This window comes from Oncorhynchus masou, chromosome 5 (assembly GCF_036934945.1).
Source record: "Oncorhynchus masou masou isolate Uvic2021 chromosome 5, UVic_Omas_1.1, whole genome shotgun sequence".
NCBI lineage: Eukaryota > Metazoa > Chordata > Actinopteri > Salmoniformes > Salmonidae > Oncorhynchus > Oncorhynchus masou.
Genome location: NC_088216.1, coordinates 18,935,304 through 18,954,159, shown reverse-complemented (window position 1 = coordinate 18,954,159; position 18,856 = coordinate 18,935,304). Strand labels below are relative to the sequence as shown.

Genomic DNA, 18,856 nt, shown 5'->3' with positions numbered 1-18,856 from the left:
CGTGTCTGAATCCTGACTCAGGAAGGCCACCAAAAATTCTGAGATTTCCATACCCAACTACAACATTTACCATCAAGATAGAACTACCAAAGGGGGAGGAGTTGCAATCTACTGCAGAGATAGCCTGCAAAGTTCTGTCATACTTTCCAGGTCTATACCCAAACAGTTTGAACTTCTAATTTTAAAAATTAATCTCTACAGAAATAGGTCTCTCACTGTTGTCGCCTGCTATCAACCCCCCTCAGCTCCCAGCTCTGCCCTGGACACCATTTGTGAATTGATCGCCCCCCATCTAGCTTCAGAGTTCATTCTGTTAGGTGACCTAAACTGGGATATGCTTAACACCCCGGCAGTCCTACAATCTAAGCTAGATACCCTCAATCTCACACAAATCATCAAGGAACCCACCAGGTACAACCCTAAATCCGTAAACATGGGCACCCTCATAGACATTATCCTGACCAACTTGCCCTCTAAAATACACCTCCACCTTTTTCAATCAGGATCTCAGTGATCACTGCCTCATTGCCTGTATCCGCTATGGGTCCGTGGTCAAACGACCACCCCTCATCACTGTCAAACGCTCCCTGAAACACTTCTGTGAGCAGGCCTTTCTAATCGACCTGGCCCGGGTATCCTGGAAGGATACTGACCTCAACCCGTCAGTCGAGGATGCCTGGTCGTTCTTTAAAAGTAATTTCCTCACCATCTTAGATAAGCATGCCCCGTTCAAAACATGCAGAACTAAGAACAGATATAGCTCTTGGTTTACTCCAGACCTGACTCCCCTTGACCAGCACAAAAACATCCGTGGCCGACTACAATAGCATTGAATAGTCCCCGCGATATGCAACTGTTCAGGGAAGTCAGGAACCAATACACACAGTCAGTCAGGAAAGCAAAGGCTAGCTTTTTCAAGCAGAAATGTGCATCCTGTAGCTCTAACTCCAAAAAGTTTTGGGACACTGTAAAGTCCATGGAGAACAAGAGCACCTCCTCCCAGCTGCCCGCTGCACCTAGGCAAGGTAACAACGTCACCACTGATAAATCCATGATAATCAAAAATTTCAATAAGCATTTCTCAACGGCTGGCAATGACTTCCTCCTGGCTACTCTAACCCCGGTCAACAGCCCCCCCCCCAAACTGTTACAGACCTATAACAATCCTGCAAGCCAAGTTAATAAAAAGATCACTGACCATTTCAAATCCCACAGTACCTTCTCCGCTGTGCAATTCGGTTTCCGAGCCGGTCACGGGTGCACCTTAGCCACACTCAAGGTACTAAACAATATCATAACCGCCATCTATAAAAGACAGTACTGTGCAGCCGTCTTCATCAACCTGGCAAAGGCGTTCGACTCTGTCAATCACCGCATTCTTATCGGCAGACTCAATAGCCTTGGTTTTTCTAATGACTGCCTCGCCTGGTTCACCAACTACTTTGCAGACAGAGTTCAGTGTGTTAAATCAGAGGGCATGTTGTCCGGACCTCTGGCCGTCTCTATGGGGGTACCACAGGGTTCAATTCTCGGGCCGACTCTTTTCTCTGTATATATCAATGATTTCGCTCTTGCTGCGGGCGATTCCCTGATCCACCTTTACGCAGACGACACCATTCTGTATACTTCTGGCACTTCCTTGGACACTGTGCTATCTAACCTCCAAACGAGCTTCAATGCCATACAACACTCCTTCTGTGGCCTCCAACTGCTCTTAAACGCTAGTAAAACCAAATGCATACTTTTCACCCGTTCGATGCCCGCACCTGCCCACCCGACTAGCATCACCTAGAATATGTCCACATATTCCGACCTAGAATATGTGGACAACTATAAATACCTAGGTGTCTGGTTAGACTGTAAACTCTCCTTCCAGACTCATATTAAACATCTCCAATCCAAAATCAAATCTAGAATCTGCTTTCTATTTCGCAACAAAGCCTCCTTCACTCACACTGCCAAACGTACCCCACCGATCCTTACCGATCCTCGACTTCGGCGATATCATCTACAAAATAGCTTCCAATACTCTACTCAGGAAACTGAATGCCGTCTATCACAGTGCCATCCATTTTGTTACCAAATCACCTTATACCACCCACCACTGCGACCTGTATGCTTTAGTCGGCTGGCCCTCGCTACATATTCATCGCCAGACCCACTGGCTCCAGGTCATCTATAAGTCTAAGCTAGGTAAAGCTCTGACTTATCTCAGTTCACTGGTCACGATAACAACACCCACCCGTAGCACACGTTCCAACAGGTATATCTCACTGGTCATCCCCAATGCCAACACCCAATTTGACCTCCTTTCCTTCCAGTTTTCTGCTGCCAGTGACTGGAACGAATTGCAAAAATCGCTGAAGCTGGAGACTTATATTTCCTTCACCAACTTTAAACATCAGCTATCTGAGCAGCTAACTGATCGCTGCAGCTGTACACAGTCCATCTGTATCTACCTACCTCATTCCCATACTGTTTTTATTTGATTTACTTTTCAGCTCTTTTGCACACCAGTATCTTTACTTGCACATCATCATCTGCTCATTTATCACTCCAGTGTTAATCTGCTAAATTGTAATTATTATCCTATGGCCTATTTATTGCCTACCTCCTCATGCCTTTTGCACACACTGTATATAGACTTTCTTTTTTTCTACTGTGTCATTAACTTGTTTATTGTGTTATTGGCTTGTTTATTGTTTACTCCATGTGTAACTCTGTGTTGTTATCTGTGTCACACTGCTTTGCTTTATCTTGGCCAGGTCGCAGTTGTAAAGGAGAACTTGTTCTCAGCTAGCCTACCTGGTTAAATAAAGGTGAAATATATATATCTTTTTAAATCAGCCTCATCACACAATTTATTGCGCAACTAAAATTACATCACAGTTACAACCTGCTATTAAATTCATGGTTGCGTTCCAAATGGCACCCTATTCCCTATATAGTGCAAAACCTTTTAACCCATAGGGCTCTGGTCAAAAAAAGGTGCACTACATAGGGAACAGGGTGGGTGCATTGGGATGCAGCCCAAGTCATTTTTCATAGCAAAAGCACTCAGGGCGAGAGAGAGATATATTGTATAAGAAAAACAAAGTGTTTATCCCAATTCAGCTCGCTTCAATATACATTCAAACTAAACTCATCAATCACAATGGGCACGAGTGTTCAAATAAATCCCTCTAGATAAAATAATGAGATTAGTCAATAAATCCCTAACTTCGTCCTATTAGGTGATGTGTTACATCTTAAACATGTATAATCCTCAAAAGGATGCTTATAGCCATGTCATTAATCTGTTTTTATGTCTATGCTTCCCCCCTTTGGAAGGTTATATATAGCATCACAAGCTTCTACCTTCTTGGATATATACAGTTGAAGTCGGAAGTTTACATACACTTAGGCTGGACTCATTAAAGATCGTTTTTCATCCACTCCCCAAATTTCTTGTTTACAAACTATAGTTTTGGCAAGTCTGTTAGGACATCTACTTTGTCCATGGCACAAGTCATTTTTCCAACAATTGTTTACAGACAGATTATTTTACTTATAATTCACTGTGTCACAATTCCAGTAGGTCAGAAGTTTACATACACAAAGTTGACTGTGCCTTTAAACAGCTTGGAAAAAATGATGTCATGGCTTTAGAAGATTCTGACATCATTTGAGTCAATTGAAGGTGTACCTGTGGATGTATTTCAAGGCCTACCTTCAAACTCAGTGCCTCTTTGTTTGATCATGGAAAAATCAAAAGAAATCAGCCAAGACATCAGAAGAAAAATTGTAGAACTCCACAAGTCTGGTTCATCCTTGAAGCAATTTCCAAACGCCTGAAGGTAGTTCATCTGTACAAACAATAGTGTGGAAGTATAAACACCTTGGGACCACGCAGCCGTCAGGCCGCTCAGGAAGGAGACGCGTTCTGTCTCCTAGAGATGAACCTACTTTGGTGCGAAAAGTGCAAATCAATCACAGAACAACAGCAAAGGACCTTGTGAAGATGCTGGAGGAAACACGTACAAAAGTATCTATATCCACAGTAAAATGAGTCCAATATCGACATAACCTGAAAGGTCGCTCAGCAAGGAAGAAGCCACTGCTCCAAAACCAAGACATAAAGAACACCTGCTCTTTCCATGACATATACTGAGCAGGTGAAAGCTATGCTCCCTTATTGATGTCACTTGTTAAATCCAATTCAATCAGTGAAGATGAATGGGAGGAGACAGGTTAAAGAAGGATTTTTAAGCATTGAGACAATTGAGACATGGGAGACAAAATATTTAAGTGCTTTTTAAATAGGGTATGGTAGGAGGTGCCAGGCGCACCTGTTTGAAAGAGTCAAGAACTGCAACGCTGCTGGGTTTTCGCGCTCAACAGTTTCTCTTGTGTATCAAGGAAGGTGTTCCTAATGTTTTGTACACTCAATGTAGATTTGGCTCACAAGGACTCTTATTTGGATTACACAGGGAACATAACGATTGAGCCCTGAAGCTCCGTTTTATGTCATAACGATTGAGCCCTGATGCTCCGTTTTATGTCATAACGATTGAGCCCTGATGCTCCGTTTTATGTCATAACGATTGAGCCCTGATGCTCCGTTTTATGTCATAACGATTGACCCCTGAAGCTCCGTTTTATGTCATTACGATTGAGCCCTGAAGCTCCGTTTTATGTCATAACGATTGAGCCCCGAAGCTCCATTTGATGTCATAACGATTGAGCCCCGAAGCTCCGTTTTATGTCATAACGATTGAGCCCCAAAGCTCCGTTTTATGTCATAAGACAAGCTGTTTCCAAGGCGATTTTTGTAACATCAAGAGCCTCTCTGGATGTCCGTGGTGATAGATAACTATAGTCAAGGACAGCTTCAGTTATTCTATTGGCACTTTGAATGGGTTTTTATTCTCGGTCCATAGTGTTTTCTCTATTGTATCATAGAGCAGGCCTGCCATTCAGAATGACCTTGGAGATAAGAAAATAACAGCCAATGGAGAAAGCAATGATGTTGTTTTCAATGGAAGAAGGTTATCACACATTTAATAGAAGTGGTTATTCTCTCACATTTTCTCTAATACAATACTGCTGTCCCTTTGATCTCCCATTTCAGAGATATAAAAATGAGGGAAATGGAATCACTTCTTATCATATTGCCTTTGAGCATTTTTGGATATATGGAATTTGAGAACTGACCTGTTGCACTACAAGGGTGAAAGAAACATGAACATAAAGAAATCCTGTTCTCCATAGACGTCAAGCATCAAATGGTTTTGAGGACCCTAGGCTGTTGTCTTCACTTATTTATGCCTATTACTTGATGCCTATCACACACACACACACACACACACACACACACACACACACACACACACACACACACACACACACACACACACACACACACACACACAATGCCATTCTTCAATCTAATGATAACCTCTTCATTGCCTCCAATAAACCTCCGACAAGTAGTATTGAGGAGAGTGAGTTTCTATCTCTGTAAGACAAAAGAGGAAAGGCCATAAAGTGTGAATAGTATCGTTATTAGTGTCAGTAGAGCGTTTAACCCGTTGAACTTTATGGACTGTAGCATTGGTCAGCTCATGGTTTACTCCAACGCCCTCTGTGCTGGTTAGTCATCTTTCTTATTAACCCAAAACACACAGAGAGAAGAGAGAAGGGTATCTTACAGTAGATCTGATTCTATAGTCCAATATCCTGTTGGAATCCATCCAATTCCAATGGCAATTCAAATGCTTTTTCTTGCCACTTTTTTAGTGTGCGTATGTTCATTAAAACAGTGTCAAACCTGGAGTCAAATGATTTCACAGTGTTACATAATTGCTTTTACATATGCCACGGAGAAGCCCCTTTGGAAACATGGAATAAAGGAATCAATTGGAAAGGATTAAGAAAGAACAGATTCATATACATCCCTTCTTCCACCCCCGTTTTCTTCCATTCCCCTCTCCTTCTCTCTCCCTCTCCTTCCATCCCCCTCTCTTCCATCCCCCTCCCCTCCCTTCTCTCCTTCCATCCCCCTCTCTCTCCCTCCTCCTTCCCCTCCCCTCTCTTCCATCCCCCTCTCCTTCTCTCTCTCTCCCTCTCCTTCCATCCCCCTCTCCTTCTCTCTCCCTCTCCTTCCATCCCCTCTCCTTCCATTCTCCCCTCTCCTTCTCTCCCCCTCTCCTTCTCTCTCCCTCTCCTTCCATCCCCCTCTCCTTCCATCCCCCTCTCCCTCTCTCTCCCTCTCCTTCTCTCTCCCTCTCCTTCCATCCCCCTCTCCTTCTCTCTCCCTCTCCTTCCATCCCCCTCTCCTCTCTCTCTCCTTCTCTCCCTCTCCTTCTCTCCCCCTCTCCTTCTCTCCCCCTCTCCTTCCATCCCCCTCTCCTTCTCTCTCCTTCTCTCCCCCCTCCTTCCATCCCTCCTCTCCTCTCCCTCTCCTTCCATCCCCCTCTCCTTCTCTCCCTCCCTCTCCCCCCTCCTCCATCCCCCCCTCTCCTTCTCTCTCCCTCTCCTTCCATCCCTCTCTCCTTCTCCCTCCCTCTCCTTCTCTCCCCCTCCTTCCATCCCCCTCTCCCTTCTCTCTCCTCTCTCCCTCCTCCTTCTCTCCTTCCATCCCCCTCCTCCTTCCCTCTCTTCCATCCCCCTCTCCTTCTCTCTTCCTCTCCTTCTCTCTCCCTCTCCTTCCCTCCCCCTCTCTTTGTTACCACATCACCGTCAGTCAGACAATCTTGGGGAGACGTTGACCTTAAACTTGGTAGCTCCTACCCCCTCTACTCCGACAACAACCACCCAACCCCCAACGCACTCCCCCCAGAGCTGCGTCTGCTGCACAGTGTTCCCTTGGCAACCGTCATAGCCAGCGTCTGCCTAGCAACCAGCAACCAGACTGTCTGTATGGTCTATGGATTATAGGAATGGGGGTTGGTTGTAGACTAGACAAGAGGGAGGGGTGTTGGGGACTGGGGTAGAGTAGACAAAACAACTGATGTGTATCTATTGGGCTATTCAGTGTTATTGTTAGGCAGGCGGGGAGGAAACAGACCGAGGTAGACTCAGTGAACTGGGGGGGTTACCATGTATGGAGTCCATGCCTGTCAAAAACAATATCTGGGGTGTCTCACTCACACTCTCCATGTTATCGCCAGTTATCTCACACACATTTTTTTGAGGCTGTAGAGAGTCTACTACTGGAACGATAAGGACTAGTGTGACATGAGGCATGTGTTCTGACAAATACACTGTAGAGAGTCTACTACTGGACTACTGGACTAAGGACTGGTGTGGCATGAGGCTAAGAGTCTACTACTGGAACGATGGACTGGTGGCATGAGGCTGTAGAGAGTCTACTACTGGAACGATAAGGACTAGTGTGGCATGAGGCTGTAGAGAGTCTACTACTGGAACGATAAGGACTAGTGTGGCATGAGGCTGTAGAGAGTCTACTACTGGAACGATAAGGACTGGTGTGGCATGAGGCATGTGCTCTGACAAATACACTGTAGAGAGTCTACTACTGGAACGATAAGGACTGGTGTGGCATGAGGCTGTAGAGAGTCTACTACTGGAACGATAAGGACTAGTGTGGCATGAGGCTGTAGAGAGTCTACTACTGGAACGATAAGGACTAGTGTGGCATGAGGCTGTAGAGAGTCTACTACTGGAACGATAAGGACTAGTGTGGCATGAGGCTGTAGAGAGTCTACTACTGGAATAAGGACTAGTGTGGCATGAGGCTAAGGACTAGTGTGTGCATGAGGCTGTAGAGAGTCTACTACTGGAACATAAGGACTAGTGTGGCATGAGGCTGTAGAGAGTCTACTACTGGAACGATAAGGACTAGTGTGGCATGAGGCTGTAGAGAGTCTACTACTGGAACGATAAGGACTAGTGTGGCATGAGGCTGTAGAGAGTCTACTACTGGAATGATTAGGACTGAGAGTAGAGAGTCTACTACTGGAACGATAAGGACTAGTGTGGCATGAGGCTGTAGAGAGTCTACTACTGGATAAGGACTAGTGTGGCATGAGGCTGTAGAGAAAACTACTACTAGTGATGGACTAGTGTGGCATGAGGCTGTAGAGAGTCTACTACTGGAACGATAAGGACTAGTGTGGCATGAGGCTGTAGAGAGTCTACTACTGGAACGATAAGGACTAGTGTGGCATGAGGCTGTCTACTACTGAGAGTCTACTACAGGAACTACTACTGGAACGATAAGGACTAGTGTGGCATGAGGCTGTAGAGAGTCTACTACTGGAACGATAAGGACTATGAGGCTGTGGAATCATGAACGCTGTAGAGAGTCTACTACTGGAACGATAAGGACTAGTGTGGCATGAGGCTGTAGAGAGTCTACTACTGGAACGATAAGGACTAGTGTGGCATGAGGCTGTAGAGAGTCTACTACTGGAACGATAAGGACTAGTGTGACATGAGGCCGTAGAGAGTCTACTACTGGAACGATAAGGACTAGTGTGACATGAGGCATGTGTTCTGACAAAACACTGTAGAGAGTCTACTACTGGAATGATTAGGACTGGTGTAGCATGAGGCATGTGTTCTGACAAAACACTGTAGAGAGTCTACTACTGGAACGATAAGGACTGGTGTGGCATGAGGCTGTAGAGAGTCTACTACTGGAACGATAAGGACTAGTGTGGCATGAGGCTGTAGAGAGTCTACTACTGGAACGATAAGGACTAGTGTGGCATGAGGCTGTAGAGAGTCTACTACTGGAATGATTAGGACTGGTGTGGCATGAGGCATGAACGCTGTGTGGCAGAGAGTCTACTACTGGAACGATAAGGACTAGTGTGACATGAGGCATGTGTTCTGACAAAACACTGTAGAGAGTCTACTACTGGAATGATTAGGACTGGTGTAGCATGAGGCATGTGTTCTGACAAAACACTGTAGAGAGTCTACTACTGGAACGATAAGGACTGGTGTGGCATGAGGCTGTAGAGAGTCTACTACTGGAACGATAAGGACTGGTGTAGCATGAAGCTGTAGAGAGTCTACTACTGGAACGATAAGGACTAGTGTGGCATGAGGCTGTAGAGAGTCTACTACTGGAACGATAAGGACTAGTGTGGCATGAGGCTGTAGAGAGTCTACTACTGGACAAATACACTGTAGAGAGTCTACTGCTGGACAAATACACTGTAGAGAGTCTACTACTGGACAAATATATTGTAGAGAGTCTACTACTGGACAGATACACTGTAGAGAGTCTACTACTGGAACAATAAGGACTGGTGTAGCATGATGCTGTAGAGAGTCTACTACTGGAACGATAAGGACTGGTGTGGAAACGGATATTTCTGCTGTGGGTGAAGCGTTCAGCTACAGAGAGTGCCGGATGCCACCTGGTGTTGGGTTTTGATCATTGAAGAACAACAGCTTCTAGACCTGTTCTGTATGTATCTCTGAATATCACCGAGCCAGTAGTGAACAGTTAGCATCTCTTGATCTATACGAAGTAGTCTTCTACACTATCATCATATCTCCTGTATTAGCGTCTCTCCCCCTCCCTCCTTTGACTTCCCTATTTCTATCTACTCTTCTTCTCTCTATACCCCTCCTTTTCTCTCCTTTTGTCTTCTCTAAGTCTTTCTCTCTGTCCCATTCATATTCAGGTCCAGAAGTGCGTCCTGACATGAGCCAATCAATATCTTGTCCTCTCCTTGAAGCTTAAAATAGCTTCTCCTCCTGCTGCTGCTGACGTTGTCTCTGTGTGTGTGTGTGTGTGTGTGTGTGTGTGTGTGTGTGTGTGTGTGTGTGTGTGTGTGTGTGTGTGTGTGTGTGTGTGTGTGTGTGTGTGTGGCTACTGCTGACGTGGTACATATGAGTCACTCAGAGACCCACTCTCTCCCCCCATCCCATCCCCATCACTGAACAGAGAGGGAGGCCTAGCTTAGGCCCCAATCTCCATTTTTATCCATTTTATTGTAACACATTTGCAGTGCCCGTACTTTACCTTCATGTAAATATTGTAGAGATGCATTGTATCTACAGAACCCCTCCTTCTCCCCCTTTAACGCCTTGCTCTGTTCAGCTGTGTGCACTGCCGTGTCGTGCTAGTGACCCTTAGTGCACCACAGAGCTGCAGAGAGTGAGGGAGGGGAGAGAGAGGGATGGGAATGGAGTGAGGAGAGGGAGGTAGTGAGAGAGTAAGTAAGAAGAGAGAGAGGGGGGAGATAGGAAGATATCACCCATTCATCGTTGGTGAGAGAGAGAGAGAGCGAGAGAGAGAGAGAGAGAGAGAGAGAGAGAGAGAGATGATAAAATCAAATCAAATCAAATCAAATTTTATTTGTCACATACACATGGTTAGCAGATGTTAATGCGAGTGTAGCGAAATGCTTGTGCTTCTAGTTCTGACAATGCAGTAATAACCAACAAGTAATCTAACTAACAATTCCTAAACTACTGTCTTATACACAGTGTAAGGGGATAAAGAATATGTACATAAGGATATATGAATGAGTGATGGTACAGAGCAGCATAGGCAAGATACAGTAGATGGTATCGAGTACAGTATATACATATGAGATGAGTATGTAAACAAAGTGTCATAGTTAAAGTGGCTAGTGATACATGTATTACATATGGATGCAGTCGATGATATAGAGTACAGTATATACGTATGCATATGAGATGAAAAATGTAGGGTAAGTAACATTATATAAGGTAGCATTGTTTAAAGTGGCTAGTGATATATTTACATCATTTCCCATCAATTCCCATTCTTAAAGTGGCTGGAGTTGAGTCAGTGTCAGTGTGTTGGCAGCAGCCACTCAATGTTAGTGGTGGCTGTTTAACAGTCTGATGGCCTTGAGATAGAAGCTGTTTTTCAGTCTCTCGGTCCCAGCTTTGATGCACCTGTACTGACCTCGCCTTCTGGATGATAGCGGGGTGAACAGGCAGTGGCTTGGGTGGTTGATGTCCTTGATGATCTTTATGGCCTTCCTGTAACATCGGGTGGTGTAGGTGTCCTGGAGGGCAGGTAGTTTGCCCCCGGTGATGCGTTGTGCAGACCTCACTACCCTCTGGAGAGCCTTACGGTTGAGGGCGGAGCAGTTGCCGTACCAGGTGGTGATACAGCCCGCCAGGATGCTCTCGATTGTGCATCTGTAGAAGTTTGTGAGTGCTTTTGGTGACAAGCCGAATTTCTTCAGCCTCCTGAGGTTGAAGAGGCGCTGCTGCGCCTTCTTCACGATGCTGTCTGTGTGAGTGGACCAATTCAGTTTGTCTGTGATGTGTATGCCGAGGAACTTAAAACTTGCTACTCTCTCCACTACTGTTCCATCGATGTGGATAGGGGGGTGTTCCCTCTGCTGTTTCCTGAAGTCCACAATCATCTCTTTAGTTTTGTTGACGTTGAGTGTGAGGTTATTTTCCTGACACCACACTCCGAGGGCCCTCACCTCCTCCCTGTAGGCCGTCTCGTCGTTGTTGGTAATCAAGCCTACCACTGTTGTGTCGTCCGCAAACTTGATGATTGAGTTGGAGGCGTGCGTGGCCACGCAGTCGTGGGTGAACAGGGAGTACAGGAGAGGGCTCAGAACGCACCCTTGTGGGGCCCAGTGTTGAGGATCAGCGGGGAGGAGATGTTGTTACCTACCCTCACCACCTGGGGGCGGCCCGTCAGGAAGTCCAGTACCCAGTTGCACAGGGCGGGGTCGAGACCCAGGGTCTCGAGCTTGATGACGAGCTTGGAGGGTACTATGGTGTTGAATGCCGAGCTGTAGTCGATGAACAGCATTCTCACATAGGTATTCCTCTTGTCCAGATGGGTTAGGGCAGTGTGCAGTGTGGTTGAGATTGCATCGTCTGTGGACCTATTTGGGCGGTAAGCAAATTGGAGTGGGTCTAGGGTGTCAGGTAGGGTGGAGGTGATATGGTCCTTGACTCGTCTCTCAAAGCACTTCATGATGAGTTACCTCAGTTACCTTAGCTTTCTTGGGAACAGGAACAATGGTGGCCCTCTTGAAGCATGTGGGAACAGCAGACTGGTATAGGGATTGGTTGAATATGTCCGTAAACACACCAGCCAGCTGGTCTGCGCATGATCTGAGGGCGCGGCTGGGGATGCCGTCTGGGCCTGCAGCCTTGCGAGGGTTAACACGTTTAAATGTTTTACTCACCTCGGCTGCAGTGAAGGAGAGACCGCATGTTTCCGTTGCAGGCCGTGTCAGTGGCACTGTATTGTCCTCAAAGCGGGCAAAAAAGTTATTTAGTCTGCCTGGGAGCAAGACATGCTGGTCCGTGACTGGGCTGGATTTCTTCCTGTAGTCAGTGATTGACTGTAGATAGATAGATAGATAGATAGATAGATAGATGCAAGGCCTCTGTAGACCACTGTCCCCATCTCCCCCTCTCTCTCTCTTCTTACTTACTCTCTCACTACCTCTCCCTGCCTGTCTCATTTGGTTCAAGCACGCAAACAGTCGTGTCTATATAGAGGGTTGGAAAAGAGCACCATTAAAGTCTATCACTGATGCAGAAAACACGAGCTGGGTGGGTAGACTACTACATATATTTATAGTGGATGAGGATATTTCCCTCCATTACAATGTAAAGCACTTAAACACTTCAGTTGGAAAGGTGGTCTGTGTATACTGTGAATCCATTTAGATCAGCTGTTTAGTGATGTATTTTGTGTTGGTGGACCTTTATAATTCATGCTTTTAGAACAGTAGAAACACAGTGGTTTGTTCGGGAATACATCCTGTTTTCTTTTTTACTCTCTATCTCGATCCCTCATATGACTCACTGGAGACGACTCGTCATGTGCTGCGAGGACACTTCATAGGAGTGTGTGGGGTCGTAACCACGTGTACGAGGCAACTAGTAACTTCAGACTCGCTGCATTAATAAGAGAATAGTGGATGTGAGACGACCGGTGTAAGACACACGTAATAAAGCATCATAAATGTGTATTAGTCACGTAATAGGAACTCATAGACACAAAACACCGATTAGGAAAAACTGTTTATTTATTTACGTACATGTACAGTATATCATATTACTTACAGTTGAAATGAAAAAATATGTACATAGAATCTGTTATTATCATATTTTATGAGACAAACCGTTTAAGACAAACTGTGTAGAAACAGAAGTGAGGGATACCATGTCCTACAGCAGCAGGGTAATCAGACATGTAACGCAATAATACAAACGGAATGGGTTCATAAATGATCCATCTATGACCGCTGCATGTACTCAGGTTTAGCAGTGTAATCCAGTGTGTTCAGACCTGTTCAATAAAAGTCTCTAAAGAAAGAATGTGAAACTTTAGCAAAGAAACAGGCCAGATCAGTGTACAAAAAAAATTATTGTATTTCAGATATCATACGAACAAGTATGAAAATGTATGCACTCACATACTGTAAGTCGCCCTGGATAAGAGTGTCTGCTAAATGACTAAAAATATAAATACAAAAAATGTGTATCGTATAAGTTAACCATAAATGCTGTTTTATAGTACTGTGAATCAAACAGAGTATCCTGAAGTATTGCTTTCGACTGCTGATTGCTATTGTAACTGGTATTTCCTGTGCTGGTGTGCTTTTATAGTGGTGAAGGCCACTGTATCGTCGTATCTGGAGAATGTGTTATTGAAGTAGTTTTTAGGTTGTCATGTGGTTTGCTCAGCTTCTTCACACTTGATGTAGCTGTTTGCTGGAGATCAATGGAGCGGCAGGTAGCTTAGTGGTTAGAGCGTTGGGCCAGTCACCGAAAGGTTGCAAGATCGAATCCCCGAGCTGACAAGGTAAAAAAAATATATGTTGTTCTGCCCCTGAATAAGGCAGTTAACCCATGGTTCCTAGGCCATCATTGTAAATAAGAACTAGTTTTTAACTGACTTGCCTAGTTCAAATAAAAATGGGCAGTGCTGTGCCCTTTGAGTCAAGTTCAGCTGAGACACAGTGAAAGTCAATGTTCAGGTTCAAGTGAAGTAACTTTATTTGAGTCTATACCCCTTTATCTCTCTGTTGATCTTCTCTGTATGTAAATGTAAAAATGTGTGTTAAGGTGTGGTTGTGAGTGTGTTCAACCTGACCTCAGACCAGTTTGGAGAGCAGCTGCTGAGAGAACAGCTTCTTGAGCTGGGCCACCTCCTGCGATAGAGAGCTGAGCTGGGATTTGAGGGTGCCATTCTCCGCCACATACTGGGAGTCTGTGGTAGTGGTGGGGCTGTGTGCAGACCCTCCAGAGGGGGAGTAGTGGTGCTGCTGATCATGCCCAGCACGGGCCTCCTCACTGGGCCACGCAGCCTGGCCCTCTCCCCTATGACTGTACCATCCAGCCTGGCTCCTCTGGGTGTTTGGTCCGACTGTAGCTACGGGGAAAGGGCGTTTACTATTAGGGGACCTTGCTGGTATCTCCCCACCTTCGCTACCTCCACCGGGGGTTTTGAAGCGGAGTTTGTGTGGTAGGCTAGAGTCCTGCCTGCCGTGATACTGTCCTTCTGCCTCCAGGGAGACGTGAGGCTCATTACGCCCCTGTTCCTCTGCCGTTCTGGGGGATGTTCGGCTGTGGTCCCCTAGTCCATCGTCAAAGAACACGGGGCTGCCGACGTTGGAGCTTCCAGGGGAGAAACCAGAGTCCTCGGATATACTACTGCCCACGTCACGCCCTGCTGGCAGCCCAGTTCCCCTCACCTCGTATGAGTGGTGGGGATGGTGGTGGGAGGTGGTGGCGGGGGTGTTATGGGGGTAGGAACCATCATCGTGGGGTAGGTAGTACCTCGGTTCAAAATGTTTGGGTGGAGGCACGGACAGCGGCATTATGGCTATGTCAGAGGTGTCCTTGACTAGGCCAAAGCGGAACTTGAAGGCCAGGAGTTCGGCCCTTAGTCGGGCGTTCTCCTCCAACAACCCCAGAACCCTCGTCTCCAGGACCATGTCATTGGCACGTCGTTTCTCACGCGACCGTTTCGCCGCCTCGTTGTTCTTCTTCCTCTTATCCCAGTAGCCGTCGTCCTTCTTCTCGTCGGGAGTGAACTCGCGTTTGCGGCGCAGAGCACTGTTGCTATCGTCAAAGTCATCCTCACCGTCATTGTTAGAGATAGCATTAGCGTTAGTATGGTTAGCGGTGGCGGCTAGGCTTTCTTTCCGCTTCAGGGCAGAGGTGCAGCCCAGGAGGGAACGGGCTAGCTGGCTGCTGGAGGTCAGGATGGAGACCGCCTCGTCAGTGAAGGACATTGCCTCGCTCAGAGGCCTCGGGTCCAGGCCTTCCAGTCCCAACAGATGGGAGGGACCACCAGACAAATCCTGGAGGACGCTACTGGTGGGTCTAGTATGGTATTTCATGCTTGGATAGCCCTGGCGTGATCGGGTAATTGCCAAACTCATAGATTGTGTGCTTGAGTTTCGTTTAATAGCTCACTTTAGAAATACACTCTCTGGTTGTTTTGATAATGAGGCTGGCTCCGAGTGGCTGTGATTCACGTTGCAATGCCACCATCTAGTGGACAGAGAGAGAAAAGGCAACGAGGAGGTTTGTGAGATTTGAGTAAACCTTATGTAAGTTCAACACAATGTTATATCATTCTGTCACAGCTCCAAACATCCCTGTAGTGTACAGTGTACTGAACAGATGCACATAGATGGTTAACACGCACATATTTCTCATTATGAAAAACATCCCTAGGACAATTCCATTTTGCGACATGGTAGAAGGATATCAGCAAGTTGAGGATGAAAGTAAGTTGCTCATTTGTGCAGAATATTCTATCCTATACTCGTCTATTATTTCTATGTTGACTATACGCAATATATGCAATACATTCCTGAATGATTTATTGGGATGAGAGAATTTTCAAATTTTCACTCGCCTATAATGAAAGCCCATAATAAAGCTTCTATAGGCTGTAACATAGGTTGTGTAAAGGAATCCAGTGAACGCTGAATACTGTAGTTTTCACAGCAACAGTCGTTTAACAACTATTTGCTCCCACACACAGTCTGAACATGTTGAATTAAGTGCACCCACTGAGAAGGCAGCCCCAAGGCGTGTCATCATTTCCTCGCGTTACGCAACGTTACAGAGAGGAACATTACGGTACATGCACTTATGCATGATTTCACCCGATGTCCCCGAGAAACAGCACTGGCGGATGAGAACCGCGGTAGCATGCGCAGGATAACTGAGAATCGAACAAGGGAGTCGATAAACTTGATCTGGTTTTGATATGCTGCATAGTGCCTACTCCTAACTTTAGACTCACTTCTTTATCAACCACTTTGTATATTTTCCGCCTCCATCTTAAATAACTAGTTCAGCACCACACACAATACAATGTTCTTAAAAAACACATTTTAGTCACATTTCTATATAACATAATAAATCAACATTTTCTTTTCCATTTGAGATGAGGTTACCTGTTAGTGAAATAGCCCGATGAAGTTCCTCTTCTTCATGTGAATCTCCTCCAAAGTGTTATTCGAAAGACTGTATATGCTCAATAGATTGGATGATAGGGCGCGTCTCTCCCAGTTCGCTTCGCGCTTGTTTCTGCTCAGCGAACACTGCCGCTACTCATATTTGTTTCTTCACCCAGTATAGGTTCAACTTGGTTTGTCTCCTCACCTCGCCTGAACCCGCGTCCTCAGCCTATAGAATAGAACCACCACCAATGGAACGCAAAGCCGCCTCCCCTTCGGCCTCGAGCCAATGCCCCATTTAGTCACAGCAGGGCGAGCCTATCCGCTTTCAGCTGCTACGCGTCACATACTATTTTTCTCACCCCAATCCACCTCTCTCTTGCTCTCTCTCTCTCCGTCTCTCTCTGATTTTCAACCATGTTTTCAACATCTTTGATCAAATTACTGTATGTTAATGTCTCCAAATAAGTTGCAAATCCAGTCCACCATTTCTCCAAATATCCATTTGCAAGACATTGACTGATAATATGCCTATTTTTAAATAATTTGCTTAAATACCTTCATGTATGACAGAATGGGTTGGATTCTGGTTTTACAGATACAGATGTCTCATGCTGTCTGTTCATACACCTCCAATCCCTCATGTTGATTGACCTGAGAGCTCTCACAGTTGTCTTGCCTACCTTAGTTGAATGCACTGACTGTGAATGTAGTTGTCTTGGCTACCTTAGTTGAATGCACTGACTGTGAATGTAGTTGTCTTGGCTACCTTAGTTGAATGCACTGACTGTGAATGTAGTTGTCTTGGCTACCTTAGTTGAATGCACTGACTGTGAATGTAGTTGTCTTGCCTACCTTAGTTGAATGCACTGACTGTGAATGTAGTTGTCTTGGCTACCTTAGTTGAATGCACTGACTGTGAATGTAGTTGTCTTGGCTACCTTAGTTGAATGCACTGACTGTGAATGTAGTTGTCTTGGCTACCTTAGTTGAATGCACTGACTGTGAATGTAGTTGTCTTGGCTACCTTAGTTGAATGCACTGACTGTGAATGTAGTTGTCTTGGCTACCTTAGTTGAATGCACTGACTGTGAATGTAGTTGTCTTGGCTACCTTAGTTGAATGCACTGACTGTGAATGTAGTTGTCTTGGCTACCTTAGTTGAATGCACTGACTGTGAATGTAGTTGTCTTGGCTACCTTAGTTGAATGCACTGACTGTGAATGTAGTTGTCTTGGCTACCTTAGTTGAATGCACTGACTGTGAATGTAGTTGTCTTGGCTACCTTAGTTGAATGCACTGACTGTGAATGTAGTTGTCTTGGCTACCTTAGTTGAATGCACTGACTGTGAATGTAGCTGTCTTGCCTACCTTAGTTGAATGCACTGACTGTGAATGTAGTTGTCTTGGCTACCTTAGTTGAATTCACTGACTGTGAATGTAGTTGTCTTGGCTACCTTAGTTGAATGCACTGACAATGTAGTTGTCTTGGCTACCTTAGTTGAATTCACTGACTGTGAATGTAGTTGTCTTGCCTACCTTAGTTGAATGCACTGACTGTGACTGTAGTTGTCTTGGCTACCTTAGTTGAATGCACTGACTGTGACTGTAGTTGTCTTGGCTACCTTAGTTGAATGCACTGACTGTGAATGTAGTTGTCTTGGCTACCTTAGTTGAATGCACTGACTGTGAATGTAGTTGTCTTGGCTACCTTAGTTGAATGCACTGACTGTGAATGTAGTTGTCTTGGCTACCTTAGTTGAATTCACTGACTGTGAATGTAGTTGTCTTGCCTACCTTAGTTAATGCACTGACTGTGAGTCTATCTGGATAAATGACCAAAATATCCAAAATATGTACAGATATGTTTAAAGCAAAAGTTCAATTACTATTTGTTATTTATTTGTACAGTTTATATTATGAATGGAGTTTACTTTTACACATACCAGGAATTCAAGTCAAGTCAAATGTTATTGGTCACATACACATATTTATCTGATGTTATTGAGGGTGTAGCTAAATGTTTGTGTTCCTAGTTCCAACAGTGCAGTAATATCTAACAATTCACAACAATACGCACAAATCTAAAAGTAAAGGAATGGAATTAAGAAATATATACATATTAGGACAGGCATTTAAATATTAGGGTGAGCAAATATACAGACAGAATATACACACAGAATGTAGACCGAGGAATATACAAATAGTCTATATACAGTACACACACAATACAGATACAGTAAACAGTAAACACCGAACAACACAATAATATTGATAACAATAATAATAATAACAGAGTATGTAAAATGGGTTTAATTCGGTTTCTAACAGATTTCCAATGCTGTCTATAATCTTCATGTTTTAGGATCACCAGTCCCATTAGGCTGGTTAGTCTGAAAGGTGATTATTGAATTGGACCAAAGGCAACATAGGCCACTTTTTCTACATTTTTG

The 18,856-nt window shown here is 45.0% G+C and overlaps 1 protein-coding gene across 1 annotated transcript; it reads right to left on the bottom strand.

The window, feature by feature from the left end:
- Nucleotides 1-12,989: 12,989 nt before the first annotated feature.
- Nucleotides 12,990-16,656, bottom strand: nfil3-3 (nuclear factor, interleukin 3 regulated, member 3). The gene is made up of 3 exons (XM_064962365.1): nucleotides 16,401-16,656; nucleotides 14,078-15,483; nucleotides 12,990-13,778 (listed from the first exon to the last, which is right to left on the bottom strand). The coding sequence occupies exon 2, from the start codon at nucleotides 15,369-15,371 to the stop codon at nucleotides 14,079-14,081; it is 1,293 nt and encodes a 430-aa protein (XP_064818437.1). The 5' UTR covers nucleotides 15,372-15,483; nucleotides 16,401-16,656; the 3' UTR covers nucleotides 12,990-13,778; nucleotide 14,078.
- Between the last annotated feature and the right edge of the window lie 2,200 nt (nucleotides 16,657-18,856).